The sequence below is a fragment of the Protopterus annectens genome, chromosome 1.part1 (assembly GCF_019279795.1).
Source record: "Protopterus annectens isolate FY-2018-M chromosome 1.part1, PAN1.0, whole genome shotgun sequence".
In the NCBI taxonomy this organism is placed as follows: domain Eukaryota; kingdom Metazoa; phylum Chordata; order Ceratodontiformes; family Protopteridae; genus Protopterus; species Protopterus annectens.
This window is the reverse complement of record NC_056726.1, coordinates 1,239,652,249-1,239,674,100: the sequence shown is the minus strand read 5'-3', so window position 1 is coordinate 1,239,674,100 and position 21,852 is coordinate 1,239,652,249. Positions and strand designations below refer to the sequence as shown.

The 21,852-nt window shown below is 41.2% G+C and overlaps 1 protein-coding gene across 1 annotated transcript in view; it reads right to left on the bottom strand.

Annotated features, from left to right (window-relative positions):
* The window catches only part of LOC122809597 (zinc finger protein 30-like), a 107,010-nt gene extending 93,301 nt beyond the window's left edge, over window positions 1-13,709 (bottom strand). Inside the window, exon 1 of the mRNA XM_044081209.1 lies at window positions 13,568-13,709. Coding sequence (XP_043937144.1) covers window positions 13,568-13,576 — 9 coding nt within the window. The 5' untranslated portion in view covers window positions 13,577-13,709. The remainder of the gene's footprint in view (window positions 1-13,567) is intronic.
* Window positions 13,710-21,852: the final 8,143 nt, after the last annotated feature.

Here is a 21,852-nt window from a genome sequence, read left to right as displayed (position 1 = left end):
TGGGTTTTCTCTGTGTGCTCTGGTTTCTTCCCACATTCCAAAGACATGCAGTAGGTGGATTTCACACTCTTAATTGGCCATAGGTGTGACTATGTATGAGTTTGTGGTGTGGATGAACTACCGCAACAGGGCTAGCCATGCAGTGGTGTAAACCTTGGCTCCAGATGATTGTCACTATTGAAAGGACAGCCCAACCCCATATGTAAAAATGGGAAAAAGGGGTTGTGGATGGATGAATGGACATAAATCCACATTTGCAGAGATACTCACCAATAAACTTGCCAAAAGACCAGAGGCCTCCCAAATGGTGCCTTCAGAAAGCACTTACACACACAGCAATGCAAAAAAACAACCACAACACAGCACCACACACACCAGTGTCTCAACAAATAAACTAACAAGGCATAACACCATAAAACCCAATCCACTGTTCACAGGAGACTCCATAGTGAGACACACAGATGTTCCCCTCACCAGGCTCGATAAGGAGCTGGTTACTGTTAGCTGCCTGTCAGATGCCAGGATATGTCAAGTCACTCAAGCACCCAAGTCACTCAGCCACAGGTACTAGTATGACTCCGCCGTAATCCATGTAGGGGTGAATGACTTGAGATGCACCTCTCTGGATTATATGAAGAGAGACATGACTGAGCTCTCAGATTATGTGTCACAGGCAGGTATAAGCCTAGCCTTAAGCAGCATGCTACCTTCTCCATGGATGATGCCACAATACAAACAAAAAATAACTGACTTTAACAACTGGCTTAGCTTCTGGTGTCAGTCTAAAGTGATCCAACATCTGTCAGCCTGGGAAGACATGGCTGACAGGTCACACTGCTTTGCCAGAGATGGTCTGCACCTGTCTCCTCTAGGCAAAGATCCTATTGTGCCTTTTTCAGGCAGTGTCAAAATAACCAACATTCCAAGGTAATAAAATCCTCTCTACATAAACTCAAGGTACGGTTGATAAATGTTAGGAGTCTAAATGAGAAACTGTGCTCCCTCGAAGCACTCCTCACCTTGGAAGATGCTGACATCTGTGCAGTCACTGAGACGTGATTCAAAGCTGCAGAAAGCACCTGGCAATACAGGGTTACAATGCCTTCCATACGTTCATACCAAAAACTGAGCATGAAATTACTAAAGAAGGAGGTGTATCCAAGACTGGTCAAACAGTAAGACTCTCTTGAGTTATTCCATGTTCAATTAACCATATGCAAAATCCCCTACCACATCATAGATAGCTATAGGTCTCCCACTATGAAACAGGAAAAGCAAACCGCATAGCTGGACTTAATGGAGTCACTTACCATACAACCCAACACCTTACTCATGGGTGATTTGAATTATCCTACCATTAACTGAGAAACAAAACGGCCCAAACATGCTGGCTCAGAGGTTTTTGGACTTTGTCAATGCAAATGCTACAGAACAGCTTCTCAGCACACCCATGAAGGGCTCAAATGTCCTGTACATAATACTTATTAACATGGGAGAGTATTGCACCACCCCGTGTGATGTCCTCCCTGATAAGATCAGACCACAAATCAGTCTTTCTTGATGCAATTATAAGGCTAGATACTCCATCAAGCTCAAAAACACTTAAGAATATCTCCAAGACAAATTACCTCCTACTAAGTGATGGCATAAGAAGTTTCAAAGGACCATCGAACACAAATAACACAGACTCATTTGCAGAGGTGTACACCAACACTATGTATAACCACTTACACAGTTGTATAGTATCAGCAGTATCTGGCCAGATTAAAACCAGGTCTTGCCAGAAAAACAAGCCACCGTGGTGGACCTCTACTATAAACAGGCTATATAACAAAAGAAAGAAACTAATGTCCAAAAACAAGAGGGAACTGTCTCAGCAGAGGAAGACATCCCCCCTAGCCTAAACAAACAAATTAGAGATCTTGTCAAGTCCTACAAAACTAATTATGAACCAAAAATAGCTTCCCTAGCTAAGGATAATCACGAGCCGTTCTTTAACTACTTCCAAAATCTAAAGGGGAATATTCAGTTATGCTCCGAACTGGTTGGAGGGTACCACCCATACTCAACTGGAGGTAAAAGTCAACCTGCTAGCTGACAGATTTGGAGCAAACTTTATCCCCCTGTCCCCACCAGTAATCCCCCAAAGTAAACCTGCCATCTTTCCTCAGCCTATATTATCTCACGAGAACAGGTCATCTCTGTGCTCTCCAAGGCCAAAAATATGGCATCAATGAGACCAGAAAACATCCCAGGTTGCAGTTTAAACAACTTAAAACATGGCCTAGCAGACCCACTTGGATCCCTGTTTATTCACAGCTTGCACACTGTCTATGTTCCTGCAGAATGGAGGACAGCAACAGCAATCCCTCTGCACAAAGGGGGCTCCACAACCGAACTTGGGAATTATGAATTCATAAGCTTGACTAGCCTCTTCTGCAAGGTCATGGAAATAATCATTATGGACTATTATGGACCTTATCAACAAGGACATATGTAATCTCCAAACTTTGGACCCAACCCAGTTCAGATTTGTTAAGGGTGGATCATGTCTGTTAAACCTTGCCGACTTCAAGAAAGTCACCAAGGCCATGGACGAGGGAAAGACAGTGCATACCACCTTCCTTGACCTAGTCAAGGCATCTGACACAATCCCCCAAGCAGGTATTATACAGAAACTCTCCAAATTGGGAATTAACCCCTACATCATCAAAAGGGTAGCAGATTAGCTCATCAACACGACAAATACTGTCAAAGTGGGTGACTTCACCTCTAGCAAAAAAACAGTGGCTGGTATTCCCTTTGAGAGAGCTAACATTCCTGCTAAATACATTATATAAAGCACCCTCCCTAAGTGCAGATCCAGTAATACGTGACTTAGGTTCTCAGGTTGATAACAATCTGAACTTCAACCACCATGTATCAACAGTGCTAAGAAAACCCCTCTGTGTGGCTCACCTCATAAGTCAAGACATTACATCTAAATCTATGGATATTACAATTCTATTACACTTGGCCCTCGTTAGACCAATAATTGAGTACAATGCTTCCCTTTGCATGTATCTCACCACACACCTGCAACAGCTGGAGAAACCACAGAGGTTTCTCACCAAGAAAATACAGAGTTCACAAAACAAGTCTTATGATAAAAGACTAAACGTCATGTCACTGTATTCTGCCTCCTGCAGGCTGGTGTGGGGTGACCAATGCATGGCTTACAGGTTATTCTCTGACCCAGGCTGATGAAAATGCTACACATTCGTAACTCAAACTGTACGAGGATCACTCACTCTAGGGATCTTAACCTAATCTCTGACATGAACAAATCATGGTGAAGAGATAGATACATCTCCCAGAGACTACCTCTTCTCTGGAACAAGCTTCCCATTCATGTGAAGTACAGCCCTTCCCTGACCCTCTTCGAACGCAACCTAGATCAAGGGATGGGTGACTATAAATTCACTCCTGGGGTGGAGTCCATGTCCTCATGGACAGAAGCAGTTAGTATTCATTACCATAAACTCATACATCTGTGAACTTTGCTCATCTAACTATTGGTGATTGGATCAACTCAGGATAAACATGGCTAGGCATGTAAGGGTTCCTGAGCCATTAGTCTAGTAACCACCTATGAATCTATGAACACGACAAAAGTACAGATTAAATTTTAGAGACTCAGTGGCAAAGTGCCCATACTGTTTAAACAGTATGATTGCTCATTTAAGACCTTCACCTCAGAACTCCAGGCTCTGGGGTTCAGTCCTGTTTTCTAGTCACTGCTTGTGTACAGTTTGTAGGTTTTCCAATGGGTATTCCAGTTTCCTCCCACTACACAAAAACATGCTGCTTGTTTGTCTAAAGTGGAATGTGTGTCTGTGTGTGTGTGTCTATTACACACACACACACACACACACACACACACACACACACACACACACACACACACACACACACACACGTCCCCTTCAAATTATCAATGTTTCAGAACATCAAACTGCAAATGGTCAAGGCCATATGATCGAAGTTATTGAAACGTTTGTTTGTACTGAGATCACGTTACAGGGAGGCTAAGGGAATTTGCCATTTTCCTCACCATAGTATGATCTCGGAGCTGGTATTTAGAATTATCAGGGTTGTTTTTAGTAGTTCTGTATTTTTCAGTGTTTCAGAACATCAATCATACAATCTCGACCATATGCAGTTTGACATACTGTAAGGCAGATATTGTACAGCACATATACATACATACATACACACACACACACACACACACACACACAAACACACACCTATATACAGATTCAACACTTCCAATAATTTAGCTCTAGTTTCACACGTTGAGATTAAGTCTCTTTTCAACAAAGATTCACACATATATGTTTACTCTCCTACCACAGGTTGAGCATATGCTAATTTTACAGCCTACAACATCTGCATAGTTATGGTATGTATGAATATTGGCAGTGGACATGCCATATCTTTGTAAGATACCTAAAATCTTCCTAGTACTATAATAACAATCTATGAATTTATACATACTTGCCTCAGTTATAGGCAGATTACATCTTTTTTTCATTATGTGGCGCAGTTGTATTTAACCCTGTTCAGTCCACTGCTGCTATAATCATAATCATCATCAATACCCTTATTCCTAATTTCTACACGGGGTTGGGGTGTCATGTTAACTGTCGCCATCTCTCTCGATTCAATGCCATACTCCTGCCTTCTTCAACGCTCATGCTTGACTCAGATCCTCCTTACATAATCCATCCACATCTTTGCTGGATGCCCTTGTTTCCTCTTACCTTCTTACTGTCTGTCCCAGATACCTTAGACCAAGCATGTAGGGAGCCCTTGCACGGCTCTTGGCACACTATTTATAACTGATATCACAAAACAGTTTTAGTCATTCTTTCATGAAAAGGGTGGCACATTATCTGACATAAATGACACAAGGTAGATGCATCTAGTCACTTGGACAACTAGACAGTTCGGAGCATGGTCCTGACTAGCTGCAATTATGATTACAACAGCATTAACCTGACTGGCTGTCAAGTACTTGTTAGTACTTGTTGCTAATTTTAATATGGCAAATGACATCTAATTATTGTGTCACAGATAGGATGATGTACAAATGGATGTCTATATCCAGTGACAACAGATATATAAAGTGTCTTTATCAATTAAGCACTAGCAATATGGGATGGGAATACATCACATAAGCTATAACCTATTAGCTATCAGTAGTATTTTATTTTTATTTATTTTATTTTACATTTGTTGACCGGGACAGTCCGACTGGATGCATGTCCATTTTCAGCGGAGGCCTGGGGAGAAAAGCTCCAAGGGTAAGCGGATACAGCATTACATAATAGTAGAGGATATGCAGAGCAGGAATGAAAGATGAGACCTATCTATCCTACTTTAAACTGGCCAGTCTATATCATGCGTCTACCATCTCAAGTGTAATCTCAAGTGTATCTTGAGTGTAATGACTACGAATTATGTGTTAAAGCATACATAAATAATGCATGTCATGTAAACAGGAATGAGATCTGATGAAGGGCAAAAGTGCTTATCTAGCTAATAGATTTTTTATTTCAGTAAAGAGGTATGGATTTCTAAACAAGCTATAAGTGCTTGATTACTGTGAAATCTGAAATAAGATTGGCTACAATTCTTGCTACTTTTTTCCCGGTTTTAAGGAAGCTCATCCAGCAATTTAAATAATCAAAAGAATTACCAGTTTTTCCTATGGTTTAATGGAAGCTACTGCACCTCAAAATATTTTTTTTTAAACACGTACACAAACACACACACACATTATATATATATATATATATATATATATATATATATATATATATGTTCATAGGTAGGTATTAGGCTATCGGCCCAAGGGCCTATGTAAGCCTAGCCAACAAGGTTCCCTGGCTTACGCCACCCAAGAAATTTATTTTCCTGTGTCACTGTCCAGCAGAGACACAGAAGTGATCCCCAGGGTGTATTTCCTATTTCCCATCCACTCATTAAGATTTTTCTTGAAGAGTGCTAATGAAGAACTTTGCTTGACATAGATGTGTAGCCTGTTCTAGAGTATGGGAAGTCTCTGGGACAGGAATCTATTCCTCCAGCATGTCCTGTTTATTGTGGTGACAAGGTTTAGGTCCCTAGAGTGTGTAGCTTGGAGGGATTGGGATTTCTTTAGGTGTAGCATGTCCAACAGCTCTGAGTTTGACATAGCTTTATATGTTAGGCAGAGATCACCTCGGAGTAGGTGATATGTTACGGAGTAAAGCTGGAGTTTTTTGAGACGGTCAGTGTAGGGCATTTGTGTGAGGCCAGTAATCCTCTTTGTGAGGTACTTCTGTGGCCTTTCCAGCTGCTGCAGATGTCTTGTGAGGTACATTCCAAAAGGGGCATTGCACTCTATAATGGGTCTAATGAGTGTCGAGTAGAGGGGAACAATGACCTCTTTTTTCCTGGATGAGAACCCGTTTATGATGAGGTGTGCCACGTAGAAGGACTTCCTGACTACTGTGGCGATGAGACTATCAAAGGAGAGACTACTGTCCACCTGGTTCCCAAGGTCTCTTATCACACATTCAGTGTTAAGTAGATTGCTGCCTATGTGGTAGTTCATGGGTACAGAGTTTTTGCCAAAGAGGATAACACTGCACTTTTTGGCATTGAGCTTGAGGCCATGGCTCTGATACCAGGCATCTGTCTCAGTGAGGCCCTTCTGTAGGATGTCCACATCATTTAGGGACTTGACTATGGCTCCTAGTTTGCAGTCATCTGCGAACTTCGTTAGCCAGAGGCCTTCTGTGTTAGCCTGTACTTCAGAGAAGTAGATACCAAACAAGAGAGGTCCCAGGACAGAACCCTGTGGTACTCCACTTGTCACTGCTTTGAGGTCAGATATGGAGTCTGCAACTTTTACAGTGTAGGTTCTGTCAGTGAGCCAGTTGGCAACCCATCTTGTGACGTAGGGATTTATACCTAGTTTAGTAAGTTTAGCTATAATTCCAGAATGGACAACAAGAGACCACTCAACAACAAAATCAAAAACAAAAAAAATATGTAAAATTTTAAATTATATTTTAATTTCACTTTAAGCTAAGCTCTTTTTGGCACCAATTTCAAATAAAAATGGTGTATTTTTTTTTTTTTCAATTCTGATGATGAGCTGCTGTCTCTGAAGTGAAAGCGCTAAACCTTTGAATACAATAAATACAACTTGCTTTTATTCTTAATCGGAGGATTTATTTTGCTGTTTGGTGTTTTTCCGTTTGTGATTTTGTGTTGAATAATTCCAGTGGGGGATGGTGTCGAAAGCCTTGGCGAGGTCAAGATAGTTTGTGTGAACCACCATACCCTCCTCTACGGCTTTGGTAACTGCCTCAAAGAAGTCGAGCAGGTTCAGGAGGCATGATCTGCCTTTCACAAACCCAAACTGGGTGGGATCCAGAGTTTGGAGGTTACCAATGTCTTTGTTTATGAGTTCCATGATGATACGTTCAATGGCCTTGCAGACCAGGCTTGTCAAGCTAATAGGTTGATAGTTCCCGGGATCAGTGGTGGCTCCCCCTTTGTGGAGTGGGATAACTGTTGCTGTGCGCCATTCAGTGGGCACAAAGCCTGATGCGAGGCTATTATTGAACACGGTGCTTAAGTGGGGAGCCAGTTTGTTCTGAAGTTTGTGTAAAACGCAGACTGGGATGTTGTCCGGTCCCATGGATGCTGTGTTTGTGGCTTTAGAGAGTGCAGCTTTTACCTGTGTAGTTGTGATTACAGGGACTCAGCATTCTTCCTGTATAGATATGGGCCCTTTAGGGGCTAACAGGGGGGTAAAGTTAGCACTGAACCTATCTACCAGGATATTGGCAATATCAGTTGGTTCTGTAATTTTCTTGCCTTTGTGCTGTAACTCAGAGCAGATCTGGGTGTTGCCATCGATATTCTTGACATAGCTATAGAATGTTTTGTGGTTATCCTTGGAATTAGTGGCAATTTTGTTTTCGTAGCTAGCTTTGGAGGATCTTATATGGGATCTCAGCTTCTTACTGAGGCTGACCAGGGAGCTCCTCCACTCATGGGATTTTACACTCTTTTGCAACAGTTTCTTCCTTCTGTTGTACAGTTTGTTTATGGCAGTTTGTTTATATATATATTTATTTGTGTGTGTACAGATGGTTCCCCTTCAGAAGATCGAACAGCTGAAATCTCGAAATGCATATGGTCGAGACCATATGCTCGAAATTTCAGAAGCTCGACCTGAATGGGGATCGGCATACAGTTCAAAACAGGAGATTTCCCTTTCTTCGCTGTAGTGCGATCTCGGAGTTGGTATACATAAGTAGCGGGGGGTGTGGGGGGTGCAGGATGACTTCCCTCCCTGCAGAAACATTGTTTTGCTGTCCATTTTTTGTTGTTTCCTTTCAGAAGGTCGAGCTTCTGAAATTCGAGCATATGGCTTTGGCCATATGCATTGCGAGATTTCAGCCGTTTGACCTTCTGAAGGAGAATCGTAACACACACACACACACACATATATATATATATATATATATATATATATATATATATAGTTTCACTTCATAATCTCGAATTACTGAAAGCTCGAAATTCAGTAACCTGAGACTATGAATTCGAACCATTCACAACACCGAAACCACAATCCAGAATCGCACAATCACGAACATACATACACCACTTAACATACACACCATTCCACCCACAGCACACAAACCACACAGCCCTACACTACATATAAGCAGGTGGGGGGCTCTGCCCCCCACACCCGCCTACTTATATATACCAACTCCGAGGTCACACATAACATAAAAAAAAAAAACGCTCACACCACTCCATCCTCCACTCCCTCACTCGCACACAAATAAACATCACACATACACAAACACAGACAAATCCAACACTCACACTCACACTTACAATGTACAAAAACACACACAAACACTCACTTACCTGCCATTTCAGGCACCATAACACTACACGCGAAGTACCGGAAATGCATAAGTGTGAATTTGAGATATTCGAATTCGCTCTTATGTACTTTCGGCATTCTGGTTTTCAGCTTCATGGTCTCGGGTTACTGAACTGTGAGCTTTCAGTAATTCGAGATTATGAAGTGTAACTATATATATATATATATATATTGACATCCCATTTCACTGAAACCCATTTGGTCGACAGCTCATTTCATAGACAAACTTTCTAGGTGGGTGGGGGGCTGTGCCCCCACACCCCCCCAACTATATATTACAACTCCACAGTCGCACAACAGTGGGGAGGGGGGCAAATCCCAGGTTTTTGCCCTGATTACTTTTGTCTATGAAATGGGGCTGTCAACCAAATGGGTTTCAGTGAAATGGGATATATATATATATATATATATATATATATATATACACACACACACACACACACACACACACACACACACACATACACACACACACATACATACAAGCACTTTATCATATTAAAAAAAATATTGCTCCTTGTATTCCAGATGCCTAATCCTAGACATTGTACAATAAAGCAGCATGGTATCGAACATATTATTAAAATGGTGTTATTTATTTATTTTATTTATTTATTACTTGTTGACCGGGCTAGTCTAACTGGATACATATTCATTTTCAGTAGAGGACCAGGGAGATAAGCTCTGTGAAAACAAAAACAAAATGTCATATACAAAAATGAATATGTACAATGCACGTTGCAGGTACAATACAGAGATAATCAAAGAGGGCAGACATTCATAACATAGTGCAAAAAAATGCAGGTACAATACAAAAAATGCAGGTTAATACATAATATAAAAAAGAAGGCAGGTTATAATATAATTATGTTAGTAAAAAAAATGTTGTCACAATAATAAGTTTCCAGAAGATGCAAGTAACAATATATAGTAGGACAAGGTTATGTTGTAATTTAAGGAAAATAGAACTTGATTAATAAGAAGAAGTGGGTAGGCAGAAGAAAGATTAGAAGAGCTAGTTGCTTAGTCAGGTTTAGTACAGGGGCACAACCAGTGTGTTCTGAGGAAAAGTTTTAGTTTGCTTTTGAAAAGTGATATACAGGGAAGTGAGGAAAGTTCACTGGGTAGAAGGTTCCAGGGTTTTCCCACAGTATTAGAGAAAAGAGAGTCCCCAGCTCTGTTGTTTGATTTAGAAATATGTACAAGAAGTTTATGTGATGATCGTAAGGTCTTCAGATTATTATACGGGATGATGAGGGTAGATAGTACAGGAGTATTGGTAGGCTGGTAAAGGGTCTTATGGGCAATGGTCAGTTGATGAAACTTAAGCTGATTTTGCAGTTCAAGCCATCCTAGCCGCTTTAGAATCTAACAGTGGTGGGTTTGGGTTTCCTGTAGCAAATCCGGCTATGTTATTGTAGGAATTTTCCATTTTATTGAGGTTGTTTTTAGATAGATTCGTATATATGGGTGAGGCATAGAGGAGAGTAGAGATTAGATGAGTGTGAGCAATAGTTATTCTAGCTGAAGGAGAAAAGAAGAGTTTGATCCTGTAGAGAGAGCCTAGTTTTCTGTTAACAGTTTTTAGAGTATTATTGATATGGGTGTCGAAGTTGAGGTTGTTGTCTATGGTGACACCTAGTAGTTTGGTTGTAGGTTCTAGGCATATGAGAGTACCGTTATTGGATGTTACTGTGAAATCTATTGGGGAGGACTTACGAGTAGGAGTTTTGTTTTTTTGGCGTTCAGGTGGAGACAGCGCTGTGTAAACCATTGTTCAACTGTGTTAAACACCTTTTGGGTAAGGGAGTGAAGTTCTGATCTGGATGTGGATGAGCATATAAGAGTGGAATCGCCTGCGTACTAGATGCATGTAGCTTGGGGGATTGCTAGGTGAAGGTCATTGATAAATACAGAAAAAAGTAGGGGTCCTAATATGAACCCTTGATGATACCAAGGTTAACAGGCAGGTGGATAGATAGAATGTTGTGCCAAAGCACAGCCTGTTGTCTGTTATCTAAGTATGACTTGAACCATTTTCTTGCAAGTTCATCTACAGACAGGGATTTAAGGATATTTATAAGTATCTGGCGATTTACCATATCGATTGCCTTAGACAGCTCAATAAACAATGCAGAAGAAAGCATATTGTGGTTACAATTTTTGTTAATACAGTCAGTAGAGGAAAGAAGGGCAGTAGTAGTGCTGTGGGAATGTCTGAAACCACGTTGACAGCTGAACAGTAAATTATTTTGGATTAGGTGGTCTAGCATTTGCCTGTGGATACATTTTTCCATGATCTTTGCCAAAGGAGAAAGTAGTACTATGGGACGGTAGATGGAGAATTCAGTAGAGCTTCCACCTTTATGTATGGGGATAATATGGAAGACTTTCCAGATACTAGGGATTTGTCCTTCACTGATGGTTCTATTGATCAGGATGGAAATGGGATAGGCGATGGATTTGGCTGCTTTTTGTAGATATTCAGCAGGTAGTTAGTCTGCTGAAGGAGAGGATGGTTTCAGTTTTTGGATAAGGGTAAGAATATATGTTGTTAAAACAGTTTAAAAGATAGAAATGAATAAATACGTGCAATTTTTAAAAATTACAAAAAGTAACCAGCACTTAAAACATGTCACCTTCCTAGCAGACCTGGAAAGGCTGTAGAAGCAGCAAAAAAATGTAGTTACAACATTTTTTAATGATGAAACCTTTTAGAGTTGGGGGGGGTGAATGAAGGGTATCAGTATACTTTTAAAAAGGAGGGCTGGTTTTGTTTATAAGAAGTTTAGGCTATGCAACATATAACATGACAGTATATGGGATGGATGCTGGAAGACATGGATTACATCAGAGTGCAGAGATATGTACAGTACATGGGAAGATGATTCAAGAAATCTTGCACATGCTACAGATCCACTTCTTTTAGCAGATTCATCTCGATACCATAGATGGGCAGTCAGATGTTCATCAGAATGGGCAGTAGCAATCATATATAAAAATGTACTAAATGAATAGTAACAATCTATAAATGCTACATGTAAGAAGTGATGTCATTAAAATGCATAGAATTGAGCCCGAATGGCCACATTACATCACGTTTCCATCCAGAGATGCAGATGGTCATTAGGCATGCATGATACAGAGAAATCAAACTTGTATGCTGTAAATAAATGCAGGTCTGAGTACAAGCATGATATAACCTGTACACTAATAAATTCTAGGGTCACTATCAAAGTATCCCAACATCACTTAGCAGGGATAAATAAATACAACGAATACTGTGCAGACCTAGGTCACTACTCAGAATGCACTGCAGAAAATTAATAATAACTGTGGCATGCATTGTGGTTCCACCTCCATCTAGCTGGTTAGCAACCAGAACTAGTCTGCCAGCCCTATAACAGCATGACATTTGCTAAACCAACATATATATTGCTTTGAATGAAAGTCATAGCATTAGATTTCCAGGTGCAGGAGAACTCAAAATCTCACATACTGCTACTGTCTTCCAAGGGAAAGGCAGAAGACCACTCAGAGATCATCCAATCTCTAGGAACAGGAGGGAGCTGGCAGCTAGTACAGTAGTCAATGGATGATGAGGAAAAAATAACTCTGCAATATGGATTGTTTTTGAGACTACCTTGCAAAGTTTGTTTTCTTCACAAAACTTATATAGAGTCATCCAACAAGGAGGCAGGGACAATCCAAGGTCACCCTAGACAAAGGTTATCTAGGACATATTAATTAATGCATTTTGGACACATCAGCACCCAAATACCTCACAACATAAGAATACATTCACAACATATGAGCACTTTTTTTAGGAAGTCTATCAACCAGCATATTTTGGGAAGGTGGGAAGAAATTGAAATACTCAGAGAAAACCCACGGAGCAATTGTGAGAACATGTACTCTGAATCCTGCGGATGTATTAAAAAAAAAAAAAAAAACACATACACACAATCACTAAGCCAATATGCTCTGCTAAGCCTGTGATAAAGCACAGCAGACTGGAAAGGGATGCTACATATAAATTATGGCTTATGTTATTTGTTATGTAAACACTAGATGCAGTATGACCCAGCTATTTTTCCCCAGAGATCTCAAAAGTCTTAATCATTTTATATGGTTAGACAATACATTAAAAGCAGGGTCAAATTCTGCAGGTTTACAGACATTTTTAGTGTACTCGCATAATACTCAATTTTCAGCAAACAATGTAATAAGGCATTTTTTGTGTAATACTTGCAGCTGTACTGCAAGGCAAGTTGAAACTATTTCTGCACTCCAGTCATCTGGAATATGAATATACAACATTGCAAAGAAAGCAAGTGGGATCTGCCAGTTTTATATCACAAATAAAGTCTATTCCTGCTGTTAGAGAAGTAAGTTATTCACTCCACAATACATTATCAAAGGGAACTCCTTTCATTTCAAAAATAACATGGCTACCACTGCCTTATGCTTAAAACAGGCATTTACACTCATAAACCATTTGGCCGTTTGAAAGAAAAAAGGAAAAACAAAATGCAGTTTGTAATGCTTAGCCACTCTTACCTGCAACATTATGATCTGCTTGATTTTCTCAGAATCCTAAAATACTTATTTTCAGAAACAAACAGCTACAGTTTAAAAAAAATGTTATACCATCTGTCAAACTCAAGGTAAGAGAACAATAGAGCATTGAAAACAAGTTTCATCTGTGATCTCCTATATCCAGCGACAAATTCCTGTCTACAGATTTTGGAAAATTAAGCTATATTTCCTGTCCGTCTTTGAAATGAGCCCCTGCAGCAAGGAACACTGGACTCATTATTTATTCATTGTTTTCCTGCAGCAGGGGAGGATTGAAAGAATAGTAAAACGCCATATTTACACAATTACTCAAGATTCCAAATGAAATGAATTAGGATGCCTATAGAATGTTAAGATTAGACTCAAAAGGAAAGACATTTTTTCTTTTATTTTTTTTTTATTTAAGAAGGATTGGTGACATAAACATTAGCAATGTCCATTCCTCACTTTATCCGAACACAGGCTTCAGCCTTTTTTTCCCCCCTCAAAATCAAGGGGAAATATCTCACAAAAGGGACAGTTTTAAATATTAGCACTGTTAAGTTGGAACATTCTTTACGTGTATTTCCTGAAGAATAAGAAGTCTGTAACTAAAAGTCTGGTCAAATGACTTATCACTGTTTTGTCACAAAATCATGTATTTTATGAGGCACACACCAAAATGCTGAGGCAAAATCAGGCCTGTCAGGAATAGATGAAAGTGTGTATTTTAATACTTTTGAAGAGACCAACCTTTGATCAGATACATTCCTATGAAACCTGTCACACTTTCTATGAACTGCTCATAAGCTTAATTTCCAACCCTTTTAAGTTAGTTTCTAAGTCCCACTGTTTCCTGTGTGTGTATTTATGTATATAAACTTACAATAGGCTGAAAGTGGTGAAGCCCAGGCCACGCAATAAGAGGTGCATAATATAAATGCAAGGACCAGGGAATTTAAAGCTGGAGATGGGGTTAGTTTTGGACCTCTCCACAGAAAGCAAGTTTGTAGCTAAATGGTAGGGTCCATTTGAAATAGTGAAAAACTGAATTATGTAAACTGCAGGGTTACAGAGACTGATAAGAGAAGGTCAGAAAACATAACACCTTTTCAATGTTCTGTAACCATGGAAAAGAATTCTGAATTTAGCTAAATGGCAGAAACTGACATTTGTGCTTGCAATGCATTAGATGGCGGGTAGATGGCAGACTAAGCCACAGTAAAAAATGACAAGGGAGAAAGGGGAGTTTTTGTTAAGCCATGAGGAAATAATTATGGTGTTATCTGACAGAATAAACCTGATTTATCACCATGCTGAGACTATTCCCAGATAAAAGCTTACTTAAAACCATGCAAATACAAGAGTCAAAGAGTGAGGCTCTGCAAGGGTAAATATAAAAATGTTTAAGATGAGGGTGATAGAATTGTCAAATGGCAAGTAGAACAGCTGTGATAGTCCTAATGCCTGGTGGAACAATTTATAGGTTCATAGGTTCATACTAGGCTATCTGCCCTAGGGCATTTATAAGCCTAGCCAGAGTGTGTGTGGCTTTCGCCACCCCTTGGGATGAGAATACTACGCCCATTTAGGGTTTAGTTTACTGTGCCTCTGTCTAGTAGTGACACAGAGATGACCCCCGGGGTAAACCTACGATCTCCCATCCACTCGTCAAGATTTCTCTTGAAGAGAGTTAGTGAGGGGCTCTGCCTAACATGGACTGGGATTCTGTTCCAGAGTGTAGGGAGCCTCTGGGTTATGAATCTGTCCCTCCAGCACGTCCTATTTATTTCTGTGTTGAGGTTCAAATCTCTTGCTCTCGTGGCTCTGATGGATTTGGATTTTCTGAGGTGGAGCATGTCCATTAATTCCAGATTGGACATGGCCTTGTACGTCAGGCATAGATCACCTCTGAGTAGGTGCTATGCGACTCAATAGAGCTGGAGTTTCTTCAGCCGGGCAGCATATGACATATGTTTGAGACCCTTTATCCTCTTGGTGAGGAACTTTTGGGGTCTTTCTAACTGCTGCAGGTGTCGGGTAAGATACATCCCAAATGGGGCATTGTACTCAATCATGGGCTGATAAGAGAAGAGTACAGGGGCACAATGACCTCTCTTGATCTAGATGTGAATCCCTTCATGATAAGGTGGGCAATATAGAAGGTCTTCCTAACCACCTTGGTAATGTGAGTGCCAAATGAGAGGTTACTGTCGACTTGGGCCCCTAGGTCCCTGATTACCTCTTCTGTACTTAATGGATTACCACCTATGTGGTAATTTGTGGGTACCTTGTTTTTCCCAAAGGGTATAACTATACATTTTTTGGCATTCAGTTTAAGGCCATGGCTCTGGCACCAATTATCCATTTCTATGAGGCCTTTCTGAAGGATGCTTGTGTCCGCTGGAGTATCAATTATGGCACCCAGTTTGCAGTCATCTGCGAACTTTGTCAGCCACAATCCTCCTATGTTTGCTTGCACCTAGGAAAAATAAATGCCGAACAAGAGGGGTCCCAGGACTGAGCCCTGTGGGACACCGCTTGTGACTGGCTTAGAGTCTGACATGGCTCCAGCAATTCTGACCTTGTGGGTTCTGTCCTTGAGCCAGTTTGCAACCCATCTTGTGACATATGGGTTTACATTTAAGCTGGTGAGTTTGTCAATGATGCCCGAGTGGGGTATTGTGTCGAAGGCTTTTGCAAGGTCAAGGTAGGCCGTGTGAACTGCCTTACCCTCATCAATGGCCTTAGTGACTGTTTCAAAAAAGTCGACTAGGTTCAAAAGGCAGGATCTGCCTTTGACAAAGCCGAATTGGGTAGGATCCAATGTCTGTAGGTCCCCAATGTCTTTGTTTATGAGTTCCATAATGATCCTTTCCATAGCTTTGCAGACCAGGCTCATCAAGCTTATGGGGCGGTAATTTCCAGGGTCCGTAGAAGCACCTCCTTTGTGGAGTGGGACCACTGTTGCTGTACGCCACTCTTTGGGTACGTATCCTGTAGTAAGGCTAAGATTAAACAGCAGCCTTATGTGCGGGTTTAGTTCCTGTTGGAGTTCATGTAGCATGCAGCCCAGGACACCGTCCGGTCCCATTGATGCTGTGTTTTTAGCTTTGGAGAGGGCGGCTCTCACCTGGGCATCTGAGATGTTAGGGAGGCTACACTCTGCTGGGATAGATATTTCTCCTTTTGGGGGGGAGGGGGCGGAGAAATTTGCACTGAACCTGCCTGCCAGAATGTTGGCAATATCTGTGGGTTCAGTGTATTTTGTGTCATTTTGGACTAACTCTGAGCATATCTGGGAGTTTCCACCCAGGTTTCTAACATAGCTGAAAAAGGCCTTGTGATTGCCTTTTGTGTCTTTTGCGATTTTTCTCTCAAAGTTGGCCTTGGATGATTTTATGAGTGATCAAAGATTTTTGCTAGTACTGATCAGAGATGCCTTCCCTTTTGGGGATTTTGCTCTGTCATGTAGTAGCTTCCTCCTCCTGTTGTAAAGTTTGTTAATGGCTGGGGACCACCAGACAGGATGCCTGCCTTTGTGGGAATGGGTCTTGGTTTTATTAGGGATTGCATGATCCATGCATTCTTGAAGGTGTCCATAGAAGGCATTTTTAAAGGATTCAGCGGTGTGGGTTGTGGTTTCCACTGGCCCAGGGGCCTTGAAAGATACCACCAGTCTTAAGAAGTATGAAATTGGCTTTTGAGAAATTCTTCACTGTGGTCTTCTGTGCAGGGGGTGGGGGTGGGATGTAGATTTCCAGTGAGATTAATTTATGATCTGATCTCACCAATGAAGGGTATACTTCCGGTGTGGAGCATTTTGTCCCCATGTTTGTGATGATCAGGTCTAGTATATTATCTCCTCTTGTGGGAGTGGTGACTAGTTGTTCCATTGCATTTGAGTTTATGAATTGTAGGAACCTTTGGGCTAGGGGGTTGGGGCTTGAGTAATGTTCCCAGTCTATGTTTGGGTAGTTGAAGTCTCCCAATATGATGGTATTTGGAGAGACATTCATACTCTCCAGTGTCTTCAGGAAGGCTGAGTGGGGTTCCTGAGTTTGAGAGGGTGGTCTGTAGCATGCTACAAACTGTAGGGCAGTTTTGCCTATGGTTAGTTGCACCTGGATGGTCTCCGATGCTTCGTGCATTGCCACTAACCTGGAGGTGTGGGTATCTTTGATGAATATGGATACTCCCCCTCCTTTTGTGGTTCGGTCTAAGTTTTGGGGCTGGAAAGCATGATATGAGGTATAACCTGGTAGTGCTGGGGTGCTCTCAGGAGTCTTGAACCAGGTTTCAGTCACTGCACAGACATCGATGCTCTCCATACTGAGGAGGGCTTCGAGAGCATGCATCTTGAGGTTTAGACTTCTGGCATTGAGCAGCATTACCCTTAGTTTTTTTTCACTTGTGTTTTCTAGGGAGGTGGGTTTGTCTTTTGAGCCTTGCCTAAAAAAGGCACTATGGGGGTGGCAAGAGCCTTGGCCAATATCCGGAAGCCCAGGGGTGACAGGTGCAAGCCGTCCCTTGCGAAGCAGCGCGGATTGTCAAGCATGTCATCCCAAGCGGACAGATATTGGATCCCCTTAGAATGACACCAGTAATTAAGCCAATTGTTAAAGCTGATAATTTTGTCTCTGTACTGTGGCATCATTCTTGGTGAGGGTAAGATGCTGCTCAGGGTCAGGGTCATACCGGCCTGGGCTACATAATTAGAGAGCTCCTCTATGTCTCTTTTCAAATAGTCCAGGGAGGTACGTCTCAGGTCATTCACACCGGCATGGACAATGACTGAGTCATATTTGTACTTGCTTTGGAGTGACCTGAGTGCTTGTGTTATGTGGCAGATTCTAGCGCCCGACAGGCAGCTTACTGTAACCTTTTCCTTGTTCAGTCTGGTGAGCGGGACGTCAGTGTGTCTGACTATGGAGTCACCTATTACAAGTGTATCTGGCATGTTGTTTAGCCTTAAGGGCTGTGACGGTTTAGCACATTGACTTTGTGAATTATGTGTTGCATGTGCTCTGTCTTGAGGTAGTGGTCGCTTGGGTGTCTGCTTTGGAGGACTCTGTTGTTTTGGTAGATTTTTAATTAGAGCCTCCGAGTATGTTTTTGTGTGTTTATGTGTTTGGTTTGCAGTTGTAATAGGTCTATGTGAGACTGGGATTGTGGTGTGCGTGGTTACCTTCTCCTCCTGACTGGTTTTGCCAGTACTGAGTTGAGAGAGCTCAGCCTCCAGTTTGGCTATATAGTTGCATCTCTCACATATATTTGTATTTGTTGGGAGGAGGAGAGGGTTGTCTGTGTACATGAGGCAGTTGTAACATTGCCTCAAGATTCCCAGATTCACCAGCTGAACAGGAGAGGACGCCAGCAATGGACCCTTCGACATGCTAGAATAGTGTATAGGATTGCTGTGTAACTGAGTCAGAAAGGACCTATAGGGAAATGGGTACTCAAGGGGATTTAGGGAAATGAAGTACTTCCTTTTTGTTTAAGAGTGCTTTATCTGTATAAAAATGCTTTAGGAGCAAGTTCTGGGCTTTTCAGATAGAGAATAGACTGTTTAGATTGCAAGTAGAGCAGTTCTATGGGAAAAAATTGAACAGCAGACTTTGCGGAGCCAGAAATAGTTTAAACTTGATTAACCAGCGCTGCCCGATGCTGCTCTATGAGCAAATTCGTGCAAAAGCGCGCTAAAGAGGGCTTTCTAGCAGGGGGTTGAAAAGAGCTAGGAAATGGCCCAAAACGGCTAATAAACTACAAGTTGCTGGGCTGGAACCACTCCTTTAGGGACAAATAGGCTGCTCAGTGCTCCCCACTCCCACTGGTGAACAAAGAAGCTTCCTCCTATCCAAATAAGGATATGGACAACACAGAAACTATGACACAGCCCAGAGAATAGCAAAATCTGAAGACTGGACTATTCTAGTTCAGTAAAGGCGGGAAAACAAGGATTTTTTTGTTTTTTTGTTTTTTTTTGTTTCAAACAGACAAAAAGATACAGTAACAAACAGTAAATGCTTTAAATCGGCAAGCGCACTTGAGTGTGTTAGCCTAACAGTTAAATTAAGCAGAAAACAAACTTTTTAAAGTGCAAACAGTTCAGAAGCAAACACAAATACAGTAGATCAACTTGCAGAGCTAGTTTAGTAATATAAAAATGCTTTAAGTCGAAATACAGCAGTCAAAAAAAGAAAGCCAGAAAAATACTTATAAATCAAAGGAAAGTCACTCTTTCACTCTCTGCTGCTTGTAGAACACTGCAGGACACCACGAAGAGCTGTGCTGAGTCGTACACAAGCGCTAAAGCGGGCTTTATAGCAGGGGGTTGAAAAGAGCTAGGAAATGGCCCAAAACGGCCAATAAACTACAAGTTGCTGGGCTGGAACCACTCTTTTAGGGACAAATAGGCTGCTCAGTGCTCCCCACTCCCACTGGTGAACAAAGAAGCTTCCTCCTATCCAAATAAGGATATGGACAACACAGGAACTATGACACAGCCCAGAGATCAGCAAAATCTGAAGACTGGACTATTCTAGTTCAGTAAAGGCGGGAAAACAAGGATATTTTTTTTTTTTTTTTGTTTCAAACAGACAAAAAGATACAGTAACAAACAGTAAATGCTTTAAATCGGCTAGCGCACTTGAGTGTGTTAGCCTAACAGTTAAATTAAGCAGAAAACAAACTTTTTAAAGTGCAAACAGTTCAGAAGCAAACACAAATACAGTAGATCAACTTGCAGAGCTAGTTTAGTAATATAAAAATGCTTTTAGGCGAAATACAGTTGAAATACAGCAGTCAAAAAAAGAAAGCCAGAAAAATACTTCTAAATCAAAGGAAAGTCACTCTTTCACTCTCTGCTGCTTGTAGAACTCTGCAGGACACCACGAGGAGCTGTGCTGAGTCGTATACAAGCGCTAAAGCGGGCTTTATAGCAGGGGGTTGAAAAGAGCTAGGAAATGGCCCAAAATGGCCAATAAACTACAAGTTGCTGGGCTGGAACCACTCCTTTAGGGACAAATAGGCTGGTCAGTGCTCCCCACTCCCACTGGTGAACAAAGAAGCTTCCTCCTATCCAAATAAGGATATGGACAACACAGAAACTATGACACAGCCCAGAGATCAGCAAAATCTGAAGACTGGACTATTCTAGTTCAGTAAAGGCGGGAAAACAAGGATTTTTTTTTTTTTTGTTTCAAACAGACAAAAAGATACAGTAACAAACAGTAAATGCTTTAAATCGGCTAGCGCACTTGAGTGTGTTAGCCTAACAGTTAAATTAAGCAGAAAACAAACTTTTTAAAGTGCAAACAGTTCAGAAGCAAACACAAATATAGTAGATCAACTTGCAGAGCTAGTTTAGTAATATAAAAATGTTTTTAGTCGAAATACAGCAGTCAGAAAAAGAAAGCCAGAAAAATACTTATAAATCAAAGGAAAGTCACTCTTTCACTCTCTGCTGCTTGTAGAACACTGCAGGACACCACGAGGAGCTGTGCTGAGTTGTATACAAACGCTAAAGCGGGCTTTATAGCAGGGGGTTGAAAAGAGCTAGGAAATGGCCCAAAACAGCCAATAAACTACAAGTTGCTGGGCTGGAACCACTCCTTTAGGGACAAATAGGCTGCTCAGTGCTCCCCACTCCCACTGGTGAACAAAGAAGCTTCCTCCTATCCAAATAAGGATATGGACAACACAGGAACTATGACACAGCCCAGAGATCAGCAAAATCTGAAGACTGGACTATTCTAGTTCAGTAAAGGTGGGAAAACAAGGATTTTTTTTTTTTTTTTGTTTCAAACAGACAAAAAGATACAGTAACAAACAGTAAATGCTTTAAATCGGCTAGCGCACTTGAGTGTGTTAGCCTAACAGTTAAATTAAGCAGAAAACAAACTTTTTAAAGTGCAAACAGTTCAGAAGCAAACACAAATACAGTAGATCAACTTGCAGAGCTAGTTTAGTAATATAAAAATGCTTTTAGGCGAAATACACTTGAAGTACAGCAGTCAAAAAAAGAAAGCCAGAAAAATACTTCTAAATCAAAGGAAAGTCACTCTTTCACTCTCTGCTGCTTGTAGAACACTGCAGGACACCACGAGGAGCTGTGCTGAGTCGTATACAAGCGCTAAAGCGGGCTTTATAGCAGGGGGTTGAAAAGAGCTAGGAAATGGCCCAAAATGGCCAATAAACTACAAGTTGCTGGGCTGGAACCACTCCTTTAGGGACAAATAGGCTGCTCAGTGCTCCCCACTCCCACTGGTGAACAAAGAAGCTTCCTC